General features: G+C 44.3%; 3 protein-coding genes across 3 annotated transcripts; all 3 read right to left on the bottom strand.

Annotated features, from left to right (window-relative positions):
- Positions 1-1,519: 1,519 nt before the first annotated feature.
- On the bottom strand, positions 1,520-2,802 carry LOC124059246 (olfactory receptor 142-like). Its single transcript, XM_046389097.1, has one exon. The coding sequence runs from the start codon at positions 2,438-2,440 to the stop codon at positions 1,520-1,522; it is 921 nt and encodes a 306-aa protein (XP_046245053.1). The 5' UTR covers positions 2,441-2,802.
- Positions 2,803-6,956: 4,154 nt separating this feature from the next.
- LOC124059245 (olfactory receptor 142-like) lies at positions 6,957-7,936 on the bottom strand. Its single transcript, XM_046389096.1, has one exon. It carries the CDS (start codon positions 7,934-7,936, stop codon positions 7,016-7,018), a length of 921 nt encoding a protein of 306 aa, XP_046245052.1. The 3' UTR covers positions 6,957-7,015.
- A 3,873-nt stretch (positions 7,937-11,809) lies between these two features.
- Positions 11,810-13,057, bottom strand: LOC124058757 (olfactory receptor 1509-like). Its single transcript, XM_046388288.1, has one exon. It carries the CDS (start codon positions 12,725-12,727, stop codon positions 11,810-11,812), a length of 918 nt encoding a protein of 305 aa, XP_046244244.1. The 5' UTR covers positions 12,728-13,057.
- Positions 13,058-13,849: the final 792 nt, after the last annotated feature.

Here is a 13,849-nt window from a genome sequence, read left to right as displayed (position 1 = left end):
TTGGTGACAGTGGCAAAGAAAAACTTCCTTTTAACAGGCAGAAACCTCGAGCAGAACCAGACTCAGTGTAGACGCCCTTCTGCTGTGACCGCCTGGGAGGGAGAGGGGGGAGAGACAGGAGAGGGGGAGAGGACAGACAGGGAGATGGAGGGAGAAAGGAGAGGGGAGAGATAGAGAGAAAAAGGAGGGGGAGAGAGGAGAGACAGGGAGGATAGAGAGAACAGTGCAGAGCAGGAGCAGCAGGACCATAGAGGGCTCTGGATCCAGCAGCAGCACCAGGCCTCAGGAGGGCGGGGTAGGAGATTCTGGATCCAGCAACATGCTCTAGAAGTGCTAAGGAAAGATGGAACACAAGAGCTCTGGGGGAGAGGACCAGTTAGTGCTGTACCGGTGATGGGACATGATGAGTGAGTCCTCCTGCTCTGAAAGCTCAGTGTCTAAGGATCTCCCCCAGCTATCTAAACCTATAGCAGCATAACTAGGGGTTGGTCCAGGCAGAGCCTGAACAGTCCTAACTATAGGCTTTGTCAGAACTCTTAAACATAGAGAGGGTGTCTGCCGCCTGGACTGAGGCTGGTAATTGGTTCTACAGAAGAGGAGCTTGATAACTGAAGGCCCTGGCTCCATATCTACATTTGGAGTTTCGTGATATTACCAATAAGTCTTAATTTAAGGAACGCAGCATCATAGAGGGCTGATATGGTTCAGTGAGATCAGTGAAAAATGATGGTGCCAGACCATGCATGACTTTGTAGTTTAGGAGGAGGATCTTAAATTCTGCTCTAAATTTTACTGGAAGCCAATGTAGAGAGGCCAGCACAGGTGAAATGTGGTCACCATAGAAACCTTTGACTATCATTCAACCTCTTGATCTTTTAACCTGACCCTCCACAATCTCTGGGCCTAAATCACTTTAAATCTCATCTTAAAACCACAATACACCAATGCATCTGACTGTGTGTGAGAGCTATAAAATGTCACATTCCTACTCAGCAGCATTTGAACAGGCCAAAGAAAGCTCACCTGAAGTGCATAGCTATCAAATAGCAAATAATGGGGTATTAGAAGAAAGAACCTGTCTTCATAAATTCACAGAGGTTCATACATTCAGGTCCTTTATGTGTCCCCACTCTAGTTATACAGGAAACGAAAAGAAGACAAGGAAAATTATTGAACTGTTTATTGTCCAGAATTTTGAATAAAAGTACAAGTGAATAAATAATCATGCAAACAACTGTGCTTAACAATTATGGTTCCTGGTGATTAACAATGGATCATTCATCATCTTAACTACTATTAAATATACCCAAGTCACTTCACAATTTGACACAATGTGAACAAAATTACATTTAAAATAAATCATAATTATTACTAAGGCAATCTTAAATGTTCCCCACAATAACAGAAGCAAACGGTTTTAGTCATATACAACAGGAAAGTTTATATTGTTCTCCAACCTATAACAAAATGTCGTGTTTACCAAGCACATCCAACACAAATAAGTAAGTCTCTCTCATATTTAAGCAAAGATTATATGTTTACATATGTTACGGATACTTGACAGATTCAGGCCATACAGTAAAGGGTTGAGGAGAGGCTGACATGTAAGCCAGTATAATGACAAAAAAACACGCAACATGTTGGATACAGTGTTCATATTAAATCTGCTCTGTAATATCTCAAAGAAACAACCACAAAAAAAGTTGATCAGAGAAGCCAGATGAGGTGTGCAGGTACTGACAGCTTTTTGTCTGGTCTGTTTAGAACCAGAAAAACAAACTTTAAGAATGCTCATATAACTGTAAAAGATCAGAGACACGGGACATAAAAAATAAATGAAAGTGGAAGTGAGTCCATAGACGTTGTTGGCTTTAGTGTCAGAGCAGGCCAGTTTAACGATGGAGTAGTTGTCACAGTACACTTTGTTAATGATGTTCCCACAGAGTTTCAGAGGGACACTCATTGATATTGTCAGAAAACATATACCAGAAGAATATAACCATACTGTACAGATAAGTATTGTAATCTTGTTAGATGTCATGTGTGTGTTATATTGTAAAGGGCAACAGATAGCAAGATATCTGTCATAAGACATGACAGTTAAATTGAAAAATTCCACAGAAGTATACGAATACAAACAGAAAATCTGCAAGAAACAAACAGAAGCAGAAACAGTGTGAATGTCAGAGAGGATCTGAACCAGCAGGAATGGAAACAACCCTGTACTACCATACAGTTCATTTACAAACAGGCTGCACAGGAAAATGTACATAGGTTCATGTAAGCTTCTGTTCATGCAGATAACCACAATGAGAAAAGAATTGGTGCAAACAATGAAAACATATAACAACATAACAATCATGAAACATAAATATTTAAACAGTCCAGTGTCAAAGTAGGCAGCAAGCGTGAAATATGAAACCTGTGTAGAGTTTAACATGATGTCACCTTCTGTTGTTGTTTCACCAGCTTCAACTTGGACCTTTGCACAATTTGCAAACTGAACATTAAGCAGACATTGCAGTAATACTGAACAGATTCATTGTGAAGCAAACAGTTTCAGCAAACACCACAAATGTTGTTTTTCAAAGTCAGTGTAACACTTGTGTTAGAACTTACTGATAAAACATGTGTGACATTGTGTGAACTTGAGCCTTCACTTGTCCTGCTGTAGTCACACTCCCTCCCAGCTGAGCTGAAACTGTGGTTTGAGTTCTTTTCAAGACCGAGGACGCCCACAGCAGCACAGTGACTTCATTACGAAAGACTCCACTGGGGACACTGATTACTGGTATTGCTGATTAATTCATTCATTCATTTTCTATACCGCTTATCCATCAGGGTCGCGGGGAGCTGGAGCCTATCTCAGCTAAGTACGGGCGACAGGAGGGGTTCACCCTGGACTGGTTGCCAGCCAGGGCTGACACACAAAGACAGACAACCACATACTCTCACACTCACATTTAGGGCCAATGTAGAGCCGCCAGTTAAGCTAATGTGCATGTTTTTGGGATTGTGGGAGGAAGCCGGAGTACCCGGAGAAACCCACGCAAACATGCAGACTCCACACAGAAGGACCCAGACTGGGATTCGAACCTGGAACCCTCTTGCACCAGTCCACCAGTCCCTTCACCTCCTGTATATACGTCAGGTCATTGCCATTCCGAATGCCACCCACAACTGGTGTGTTGTCCACATACTTTCCAAGGTAGATCACATACACTGTATTGCCAAAGGTATTCACTCACCCATCCAAATTATTGAATTCAGGTGTTCCAGTCACTTCCATGGCAACAGGTGTATAAAATCAAGCACCTATCATTGTACATAATGTTTGGAGAAAGCCTGAGGTGCCCAGTTAATACAACATATGTATAAATATAAATACATCCATCCATCCATCCATCTTTTTCTGCTTCATCCGGGACCTGCTCGCGGGGCAGCAGCTTGAGCAGGGATGCCCAGACTCTCCTCTCCCCAGACACTTCCTCCAGCTCTTCCGGGTGGACCCCAAGGCGTTTCCAGGCCAGCCGAGTGACATAGTTCCTCCAGCGTGTCCTGGGTCTTCCTCGGGCCTCCTCACGGTGGGGCATGCCTGGAACACCTCCCCAGGAAGACGTCCAGGGGGCATCCAAAACAGAATGCCCGAGCCACCTCAACTGGCTCCTTTCGATGTGGAGGAGCAGCGGCTCTACTCCAGGCTCCTCCCGGGTAAATGTAGACCTTCACCTTAAGGCTCAGCTCCCTCTTTACCAAAATGGCCTGATACAACGACCATATTGCTGCTGTCGCTGCACCAATCCGCTTGTCAGTCTCATGGTCCCATCTTCTCTCACTCGTGAACAAGACCCCAAGATACTTGAACTTCTCCACTTGAGGCAGGAACTCTCCTCCAACCTGGAGAGGGCAGACCACCTTTTTCCGGTCGAGATCCATGGCCTCGGATTTGGAGATGCTGATTCTCATCCCAGCTGCTTCGTACTCGGCTGCAAATCTCCCCAGCGCATGCTGAAGGTCCTGGCTTGCACATGCCAACAGGACAACATCATTTGCAAAAAGCAGAGATGAAATCCTGTGGTTCCCAAACCAGACACCCTCCGGCCCATGGCTGCACCTAGAAATCCTGTCCATAAAAATAATGAACAGGACCGGCGACAAAGGGCAGATCTGCCAGAGGCCAACATGCACTGGGAACAGGTCCGACTTACTGCCAGCAATGCGGACCAGACTCCTGCTCTGGGAGTACAGCGACCGCACAGCCCTTAGCAAAGGGCCCCGGACCCCATACTCCCAGAGCACGTCCCACAGGATGCCGCGGGGAACAAGGTCGAATGCCTTCTCCAAGTCCACAAAACACATGTGGACCGGTTGGGCAAACTCCCATGAACCCTCAAGTATCCTGCAGAGGATATAGAGCTGGTCCAGTATTCCACGACCAGGTATGAAAACCACATTGTTCCTCTTGGATCCGAGGCTCAACTATCGGCCGGATTCTCCTCTGCAGTACCCTTGAATAGACTTTCCCGGGAAGGCTAAGGAGTGTGATCCCTCTGTAGTTGGAGCACATCCTCTGGTCCCCCTTCTTAAAAAGAGGGACCAACGCCCCAGTCTGCCACGGGATGCTGCAGAGTCATGTCAACCAAGACACGGCAGCATCGAGTTCGGGGATTGCCGCCATGACAGGCACCAGAGACCTTAGGACCACAGCTCTGAGCAGCAGCTTCCACAATGCAGTTGGAGAACATGGTCCACTCGGACTCAATGTACCCAGCCTCCCTCGAGATCTGGTCAGAGTTCTCCTGGAGGTGTGCGTTGAAGATCGCTCTGACGGAGGGTTCCGCCAGACATTCCCAGCAGACACTCACAATGCGTTTGGGTCTGCCAAGTCTGTCCAGCTTCCTCCTCCTCCAGCAGATCCAACTCCCCACCAGGTGGTGATTGGTGGACAGCTCAGCCCCTCTCTTCACCCGAGTGTCCAAAACATATGGCCGAAAGCCAGATGACACGACCACGAAGTCGATCATTGACCTCCAGCCCAGGGTGTCCTGGTGTCATGTGCGCTGATGGAAACCCTTATGCATGAACGTGGTGTTTGTTATGGACAAGCTGTGACCACCACAGAAGTCCAACAACAAAACACCACTCGGGTTCAGATCGGGGAGACTGTTCCTTCCAATCATGTCCCTCCAGGTGTTACTGTTGTCACCAACGTGGGCATTGAAGTCAACAATGCCAAACAACGCCTCTACTTTCTCAGGAGGCTGAGGCGTGCCGGACTGAGGAGCTCAGTCCTGACATCATTCTACAGATGTGTGGTGCAGAGCTTCCTGTGCTTCTGCATCATCGTGTGACACGGCAGCTGCTCTGCAGCAGAGAAGAAGGCTCTGCAGAGGCTGGTGAAAGCTGCACAGAAGACTGTGGGACGCAGCCTATCCACCACCACAGACATTTACACCTCCAGGTGCAGGAAAAGGGCCTCCTGCATCATGAAGGACCCCACCCACCCCTCACACAAACTGTTTGTCCCTCTCCCCTCAGGCAGGAGGCTGTGGAGCATCAAGAGCAGGACCACCAGACTGAGGAACAGCTTCTTCCCAGAAGCTGAGAGACTGTTGAACTCTGGAGGTCCTCTGTAGCCCCTGCTGCTACCCCCATACCTTACACCCCACACACACGTCACCCTCCCTCTCCCTTCCCCGACAACCACTCACGGAACATTGCACAATGCAGCCATTTTGCACATAACTTTACCCTACTCGTTTCATTTGCACAATACTGGTTGTTTTTATATTTATATTGTGTTGTGTTATTATATATTTATAGTACTACGTTTTGTAGGTTATTGGGCTTATACCGGGACCGAGGAAACTAATTTCGTTCCACCTCACGTTTCTACATGTGTGAAATGACAGTAAAGCTCCTTGAATCCTTGAATTCTTGAATCCAAATACATCTAAACATAAAAGCATTAAGTACACAAGATAGTTCTGTACAAGCGTACAGGGTACTGTACTGCTTGCCAGATGGCAGTCTGGCTGCATGTGTTTTCCATTCTCAGAGAAGGCCTATGACCGTGTACACTGAAAACTTCATTTTAAATGTTTAACTGGCATTAAACAACTGTTTACAGACCTCGACTTCCTTTCTCAGTTTTGACAGTGAATTCTTGTAGTTGGTGATAACGTTTGTTTGCTTGTCATTTTGACATCTGACAGGACCTGGAATGCATAGCTATCAAGTGGCAGATAGTGTGGTGTTAGAAGAGAGCACCTGCTTCAGAAATTCATGAACTCACAAAGTTCATACATTAAGCTGTGGCAGAAATTTGCAAAGACCAGTAGGAAAATTTCAGACATTATTGATGTGTTTATTGAGCAGAACTTTTTAGTTTTTCTAAGCATACAAAGAATCATGCAAACAATAATAATAATGATAACTTTCTTTATATAGCACCTTTCAAGAACCGGGTTTCCAAAGTGCTTAACGATCATTTAAAAACAAAACCAACAAATCGTATACAAATGAAAGACAATAAACGAAATATAAATTGATAATTGATGAACAAGGTTGAAGATTTAAGATAAAATGTAAAAGAAAAGCAATGAAATAAAAAACTGATTGAGAATAAATTTAAGAATTATACGATTAAAACCAATAAGCTAAAATTGACGGTAAAAAGACTGTAAAAAGACAACATCACATAAAGCCAGTCTATTAAAGGAGGGTCCATGTTATGAAATCCAGTTATAAAACAACTATACTTGACAATTATGCTTCCTGCTGATTAACAGTTGCTCTTGTTTTCTTCACTATTAAAGTATTTTCTCAATCTGACACAATGTGAAGCAAACTGCGTTCAGAAATCAGCCATCATTATCACTAATCTTAAATGTTTCCTGTGTTTCAAAAAGCAGTTTTCCATTATTCTATGACAAATGCACTGTTTGTGAAGCACAACCAGTACCTGTCAAATAGGTAAACATCTGAAATCATTAGCATCTTTTGTGGTCCGTGTTCAAGCAAAAATTATATGTTTACATATGTTACGGATACTTGACAGATTCAGGCCATACAGTAAAGGGTTGAGGAGAGGTTGACATGTAAGCCAGTATAATGACAAAAAAATGCGCAACATGTTGGGCACATGTTTCATATCAAACCTGTTCTGCAGTATTTCAAAGAAACAACCACAAAAAAAGTTGATCAGAGAAGCCAGGTGAGGTGTGCAGGTACTGACAGCTTTTTGTCTGGTCTGTTTGGAACCAGAAAAACAAACTTTAAGGATCCTCATGTAACTGTAAAAGATCAGAGACGCGGGACAGAAGACAAAAATGAAAGTGGAAGTGAGTCCATAGACGTTGTTGGCTTTAGTGTCAGAGCAGGCCAGTTTAACGATGGAGTAGTTGTGACAGTACACTTTGTTAATGATGTTCCCACAGAGTTTCAGAGGGACACTCATTGATATTGTCAGAAAACATATACCAGAAGAATATAACCATACTGTACAGATAAGTATTGTAATCTTGTTGGATGTCATGTGTGTGTTATATTGTAAAGGGCAACAGATAGCAAGATATCTGTCATAAGACATGACAGTTAAATTGAAAATTTCCACACAACTATAAGAACACAAACAGAAAATCTGCAAGAAACAATATGAAGTAGAAACAGTGTGAACGTCAGAGAGGATCTGAACCAGCAGGAATGGAAACAACCCTGTACTACCATACAGTTCATTTACAAACAGGCTGCACAGGAAAATGTACATAGGTTCATGTAAGCTTCTGTTCATGCAGATAACCACAATGAGAAAAGAACTGGTGCAAACAATGAAAACATATAACAACATAACAATCATGAAACATAAGTATTTAAACAGTCCAGTGTCAAAGTAGGCAGCAAGCGTGACATTTGAAACCTGTGTAGAGTTTAACATGATGTCACATTTTGTTGTTGTTTCGTGAACTTCAACTTGGACCTTTGCACAATTTGCAAACTGAACATTAAGCAAACATTGCAGTAATACTGAACAGATTCATTGTGAAGCAAACAGTTTCAGCAAACACCACAAATGTTGTTTTTCAAAGTCAGTGTAACACTTGTGTTAGAACTTACTGATAAAACATGTGTGACATTGTGTGAACTTGAGCCTTCACTTGTCCTGCTGTAGTCACACTCCCTCCCAGCTGAGCTGAAACTGTGGTTTGAGTTCTTTTCAAGACCGAGGACGCCCACAGCAGCACAGCGACTTCATTACGAAAGACTCCACTGGGATCACTGATTACTGGTATTGCTGATTAATTCATTCATTCATTTTCTATACCGCTTATCCATCAGGGTCGCAGGGAGCTGGAGCCTATCTCAGCTAAGTACGGGCGACAGGAGGGGTTCACCCTGGACTGGTCGCCAGCCAATCGCCAGGGCTGACACACAAAGACAGACAACCACATTCTCACACACTCACACCTAGGGGCAATGTAGAGCCGCCAGTTAAGCTAATGCACATGTTTTTGGGATTGTGGGAGGAAGCCGGAGTACCCGGAGAAACCCACGCAAACATGCAGACTCCACACAGAAGGACCCAGACTGGGATTCGAACCTGGAACCCTCTTGCACCAGTCCACCAGTCCCTTCACCTCCTGTATATACGTCAGGTCATTGCCATTCCGAATGCCACCCACAACTGGTGTGTTGTCCACATACTTTCCAAGGTAGATCACATACACTGTATTGCCAAAGGTATTCACTCACCCATCCAAATTATTGCATTCAGGTGTTCCAGTCACTTCCATGGCCACAGGTGTATAAAATCAAGCACCTATCATTATACATAATGTTTGGAGAAAGCCTGAGATGCCCAGTTAATACAACATATGTATAAATATAAATACATCCATCCATCCATCCATCTTCTTCCGCTTCATCCGGGACCTGGTCGTGGGGCAGCAGCTTGAGCAGGGATGCCCAGACTCTCCTCTCCCCAGACACTTCCTCCAGCTCTTCCGGGTGGACCCCAAGGCGTTTCCAGGCCAGCCGAGTGACATAGTTCCTCCAACGTGTCCTGGGTCTTCCTCGGGGGCCTCCTCCCGGTGGGGCATGCCCGGAACACCTCCCCAGGAAGACGTCCAGGGGGCATCCAAAACAGATGCCCGAGCCACCTCAACTGGCTCCTTTCGATGTGGAGGAGGAGCGGCTTTACTCCAGGCTCCTCCCGGGTAAATGTAGACCTTCACCTTAAGGCTCAGCTCCAGTGTTCCACGACCAGGTATGAAAACCACATTGTTTCTCTTGGATCCGAGGCTCGACTATCGGCCGGATTCTCCTCTCCAGTACCCTGGAATAGACTTTCCCGGGCAGGCTGAGGATTGTGATCCCTCTGTAGTTGGAGCACATCCTCCGGTCCCCCTTCTTAAAAAGAGGGACCAACGCCCCGGTCTGCCAGAGTAAGTCAACCAAGAGTTCAGCATCGAGTTCAGGGATTGCCGCCACGACAGGCACCAGAGACCTTAGGACCACAGCTCTGAGCAGCAGCTTCCACAATGCAGTTGGAGAACATGGTCCACTCGGACTCAATTTACCCAGCCTCCCTCGGGATCTGGTCAGAGTTCTCCTGGAGGTGTGCGTTGAAGATCGCTCTGACGGAGGGTTCCACCAGACATTCCCAGCAGACACTCACAATGCGTTTGGGTCTGCCAAGTCTGTCCAGCTTCCTCCTCCTCCAGCAGATCCAACTCCCCACCAGGTGGTGATCGGTGGACAGCTCAGCCCCTCTCTTCACCTGAGTGTCCAAAACATATGGCCAAAAGCCAGATGACACGACCACGAAGTCGATCATTGACCTCCAGCCCAGGGTGTCCTGGTGTCATGTGCGCTGATGGAAACCCTTATGCATGAACGTGGTGTTTGTTATGGACAAGCTGTGACCACCACAGAAGTCCAACAACAAAACACCACTCGGGTTGAGATCTGGGAGACTGTTCCTTCCAATCATGTCCCTCCAGGTGTTACTGTTGTCACCAACGTGGGCATTGAAGTCAACAATGCCAAACAACGCCTCTACTTTCTCAGGAGGCTGAGGCGTGCCGGACTGAGGAGCTCAGTCCTGACATCATTCTACAGATGTGTGGTGCAGAGCGTCCTGTGCTTCTGCATCATCGTGTGACACGGCAGCTGCTCTGCAGCAGAGAAGAAGGCTCTGCAGAGGCTGGTGAAAGCTGCACAGAAGACTGTGGGACGCAGCCTATCCACCACCACAGACATTTACACCTCCAGGTGCAGGAAAAGGGCCTCCTGCATCATGAAGGACCCCACCCACCCCTCACACAAACTGTTTGTCCCTCTCCCCTCAGGCAGGAGGCTGCGGAGCATCAAGAGCAGGACCACCAGACTGAGGAACAGCTTCTTCCCAGAAGCTGAGAGACTGTTGAACTCTGGAGGTCCTCTGTAGCCCCTGCTGCTACCCCCATACCTTACACCCCACACACACGTCACCCTCCCTCTCCCTTCCCCGACAACCACTCACGGAACATTGCACAATGCAGCCATTTTGCACATAACTTTACCCTACTCGTTTCATTTGCACAGTACTGGTTGTTTTTATATTTATATTGTGTTGTGTTATTATATATTTGTAGTACTACGTTTTGTTGGTTATTGGGCTTATACCGGGACCGAGGAAACTAATTTCGTTCCACCTCACGTTTCTACATGTGTGAAATGACAGTAAAGCTCCTTGAATCCTTGAATTCTTGAATCCAAATACATCTAAACATAAAAGCATTAAGTACACAAGATAGTTCAGTACAAGCGTACAGGGTACTGTACTGCTTGCCAGATGGTAGTCTGGCTGCATGTGTTTTCCGTTCTCAGAGAAGGCCTATGACCGTGTACACTGAAAACTTCATTTTAAATGTTTAACTGGCATTAAACAACTGTTTACAGACCTCGACTTCCTTTCTCAGTTTTGACAGTGAATTCTTGTAGTTGGTGATAACGTTTGTTTGCTTGTCATTTTGACATCTGACAGGACCTGGAATGCATAGCTATCAAGTGGCAGATAGTGTGGTGTTAGAAGAGAGCACCTGCTTCAGAAATTCATGAACTCACAAAGTTCATACATTAAGCTGTGGCAGAAATTTGCAAAGACCAGTAGGAAAATTTCAGACATTATTGATGTGTTTATTGAGCAGAACTTTTTAGTTTTTCTAAGCATACAAAGAATCATGCAAACAATAATAATAATGATAACTTTCTTTATATAGCACCTTTCAAGAACCGGGTTTCCAAAGTGCATAACGATCATTTAAAAACAAAACCAACAAATCGTATACAAATGAAAGACAATAAACGAAATATAAATTGACAATTGGTGAACAAGGTTGAAGATTTAAGATAAAATGTAAAAGAAAAGCAATGAAATAAAAAACTGATTGAAAATAAATTTAAGAATTATACAATTAAAACCAATAAGCTAAAATTGACGGTAAAAAGACTGTAAAACGACAACATCACATAAAGCCAGTCTATTAAAGGAGGGTTCATGTTATGAAATCCAGTTATAAAACAACTATAATTATGCTTCCTGCTGATTAACAGTTGCTCTTGTTTTCTTCACTATTAAAGTATTTTCTCAATCTGACACAATGTGAAGCAAACTGCGTTCAGAAATCAGCCATCATTATCACTAATCTTAAATGTTTCCTGTGTTTCAAAAAGAACAACAAGAAATTTTCCATTATTCTACAAACTATGACAAATGCAGTGTTTATGAAGCACAATCAGTATGTGTCAAATAAGTAAACGTCTGGGATCATGAGAAAATTATATGTTTACATATGTTATGGATACTTGACAGATTCAGGCCATACAGTAAAGGGTTGAGGAGAGGCTGACATGTAAGCCAGTATAATGACAAAAAAATGCGCAACATGTTGGGCACATGTTTCATATCAAACCTGCTCTGCACTATTTCAAAGAAACAACCACAAGAAAAGTTGATCATAGAAGCCAGATGAGGTGTGCAGGTACTGACAGCTTTTTGTCTGGTCTGTTTAGAACCAGAAAAACAAACTTTAAGGATCCTCATGTAACTGTAAAAGATCAGAGACACGGGACATAAGAAAAGGATAGAGACAGTGAGTCCATAGATGTTGTTGGCTTTAGTGTCAGAGCAGGCCAGTTTAACGATGGAGTAGTTGTCACAGTACACTTTGTTAATGATGTTCCCACAGAGCTTCAGAGGGACACTCATTGATATTGTCAGAAAACATATACCAGAAGAATATAACCATACTGTACATATAAGTATTGTAATCTTGTTGGATGTCATGTGTGTGTTATATTGTAAAGGGCAACAGATAGCAAGATATCTGTCATAAGACATGACAGTTAAATTGAAAATTTCCACACAACTATAAGAATACAAACAGAAAAGCTGAAAGAAACAATATGAAGTAGAAACAGTGTGAACGTCAGAGAGGATCTGAACCAGCAGGAATGGAAACAACCCTGTACTACCATACAGTTCATTTACAAACAGGCTGCACAGGAAAATGTGCATAGGTTCATGTAAGCTTCTGTTCATACAGATAACCACAACAAGAAAAGAATTGGTGCAAACAATGAAAACATATAACAACATAACAATCATGAAACATACGTATTTAAACAGTCCAGTGTCAAAGTAGGCAGCAAGCATAAAATATGAAACCTGTGTAGAGTTTAACATGATGCTCACTTTGGTTCATTAAAATTCTACTATGCACACAAGAAAAAATATGTCACCTTCTGTTTCACAAGCTTAAACTTGAACCTGGTTGGCACAATTTGCAAACTGAACATTAAGCAGACATTGCAGTAATACTGAACAGATTCATTGTGAAGCAAACAGTTTCAGCAAACACCACAAATGTTGTTTTTCAAAGTCAGTGTAACACTTGTGTTAGAACTTACTGATAAAACATGTGTGACATTGTGTGAACTTGAGCCTTCACTTGTCCTGCTGTAGTCACACTCCCTCCCAGCTGAGCTGAAACTGTGGTTTGAGTTCTTTTCAAGACCGAGGACGCCCACAGCAGCACAGCGAGTTCATTACGAAAGACTCCACTGGGATCACTGATTACTGGTATTGCTGATTAATTCATTCATTTTCTATACCGCTTATCCATCAGGGTCGCAGGGAGCTGGAGCCTATCTCAGCTAAGTACGGGCGACAGGAGGGGTTCACCCGCGGACCACGGACTGGTCGCCAACCAATCGCCAGGGCTGACACGCAAAGACAGACAACCACACACTCACACACTCACACCTAGGGGCAATGTAGAGCCGCCAGTTAAGCTAATGCACATGTTTTTGGGATTGTGGGAGGAAGCTGGAGTACCTGGAGAAACCCACGCAGACAAACATGCAGACTCCACACAGAGGGACCCAGACTGGGATTTGAACCTGGAACCCTCTCGCAACAGTACTAACAACTGCACCACCGTGCCGCCCACTGATTAATTCATGCCAGCAATAAACAATACAATACAATGGACTCTTATTGACATTTAAAACTATACGCCATTGCACCACGACAGTGTACGTTAGAATGACATTTCATTGCATTGGCCCCCTACTGTAACTATTTTCAGAAGTGAACAGAAGACGATATACTGGGTTAAATGTTGGACTGAATATATTCTCTGCTGTCCACACTACACTCTGTAAGGACTTCCTGTCTGAGGCATTGCATCTGCCATACCAGATAGAGATGCAGTTGGTCGATATGCTCTCTATTGTGTCTTTGTAAAAAGTGGTGAGAGTGGAGATGGTAGATAGGCTCTTCCCAACCGACGCAGGAAATGCAGAC

Source organism: Scatophagus argus, chromosome 5 (assembly GCF_020382885.2).
Source record: "Scatophagus argus isolate fScaArg1 chromosome 5, fScaArg1.pri, whole genome shotgun sequence".
Taxonomy (NCBI): Eukaryota; Metazoa; Chordata; class Actinopteri; family Scatophagidae; genus Scatophagus; species Scatophagus argus.
Note: the sequence above shows the minus strand (reverse complement) of the source record. Positions and strands in the feature narration are given on the sequence as shown.

Coding starts and splice junctions, on each gene's coding strand:
- LOC124059246 (XM_046389097.1), bottom strand. CDS start 2,440: ATGTTAAACTCTACACAGGTTTCATATTTCACGCTTGCTGCCTACTTT.
- LOC124058757 (XM_046388288.1), bottom strand. CDS start 12,727: ATGTTAAACTCTACACAGGTTTCATATTTTATGCTTGCTGCCTACTTT.
- LOC124059245 (XM_046389096.1), bottom strand. CDS start 7,936: ATGTTAAACTCTACACAGGTTTCAAATGTCACGCTTGCTGCCTACTTT.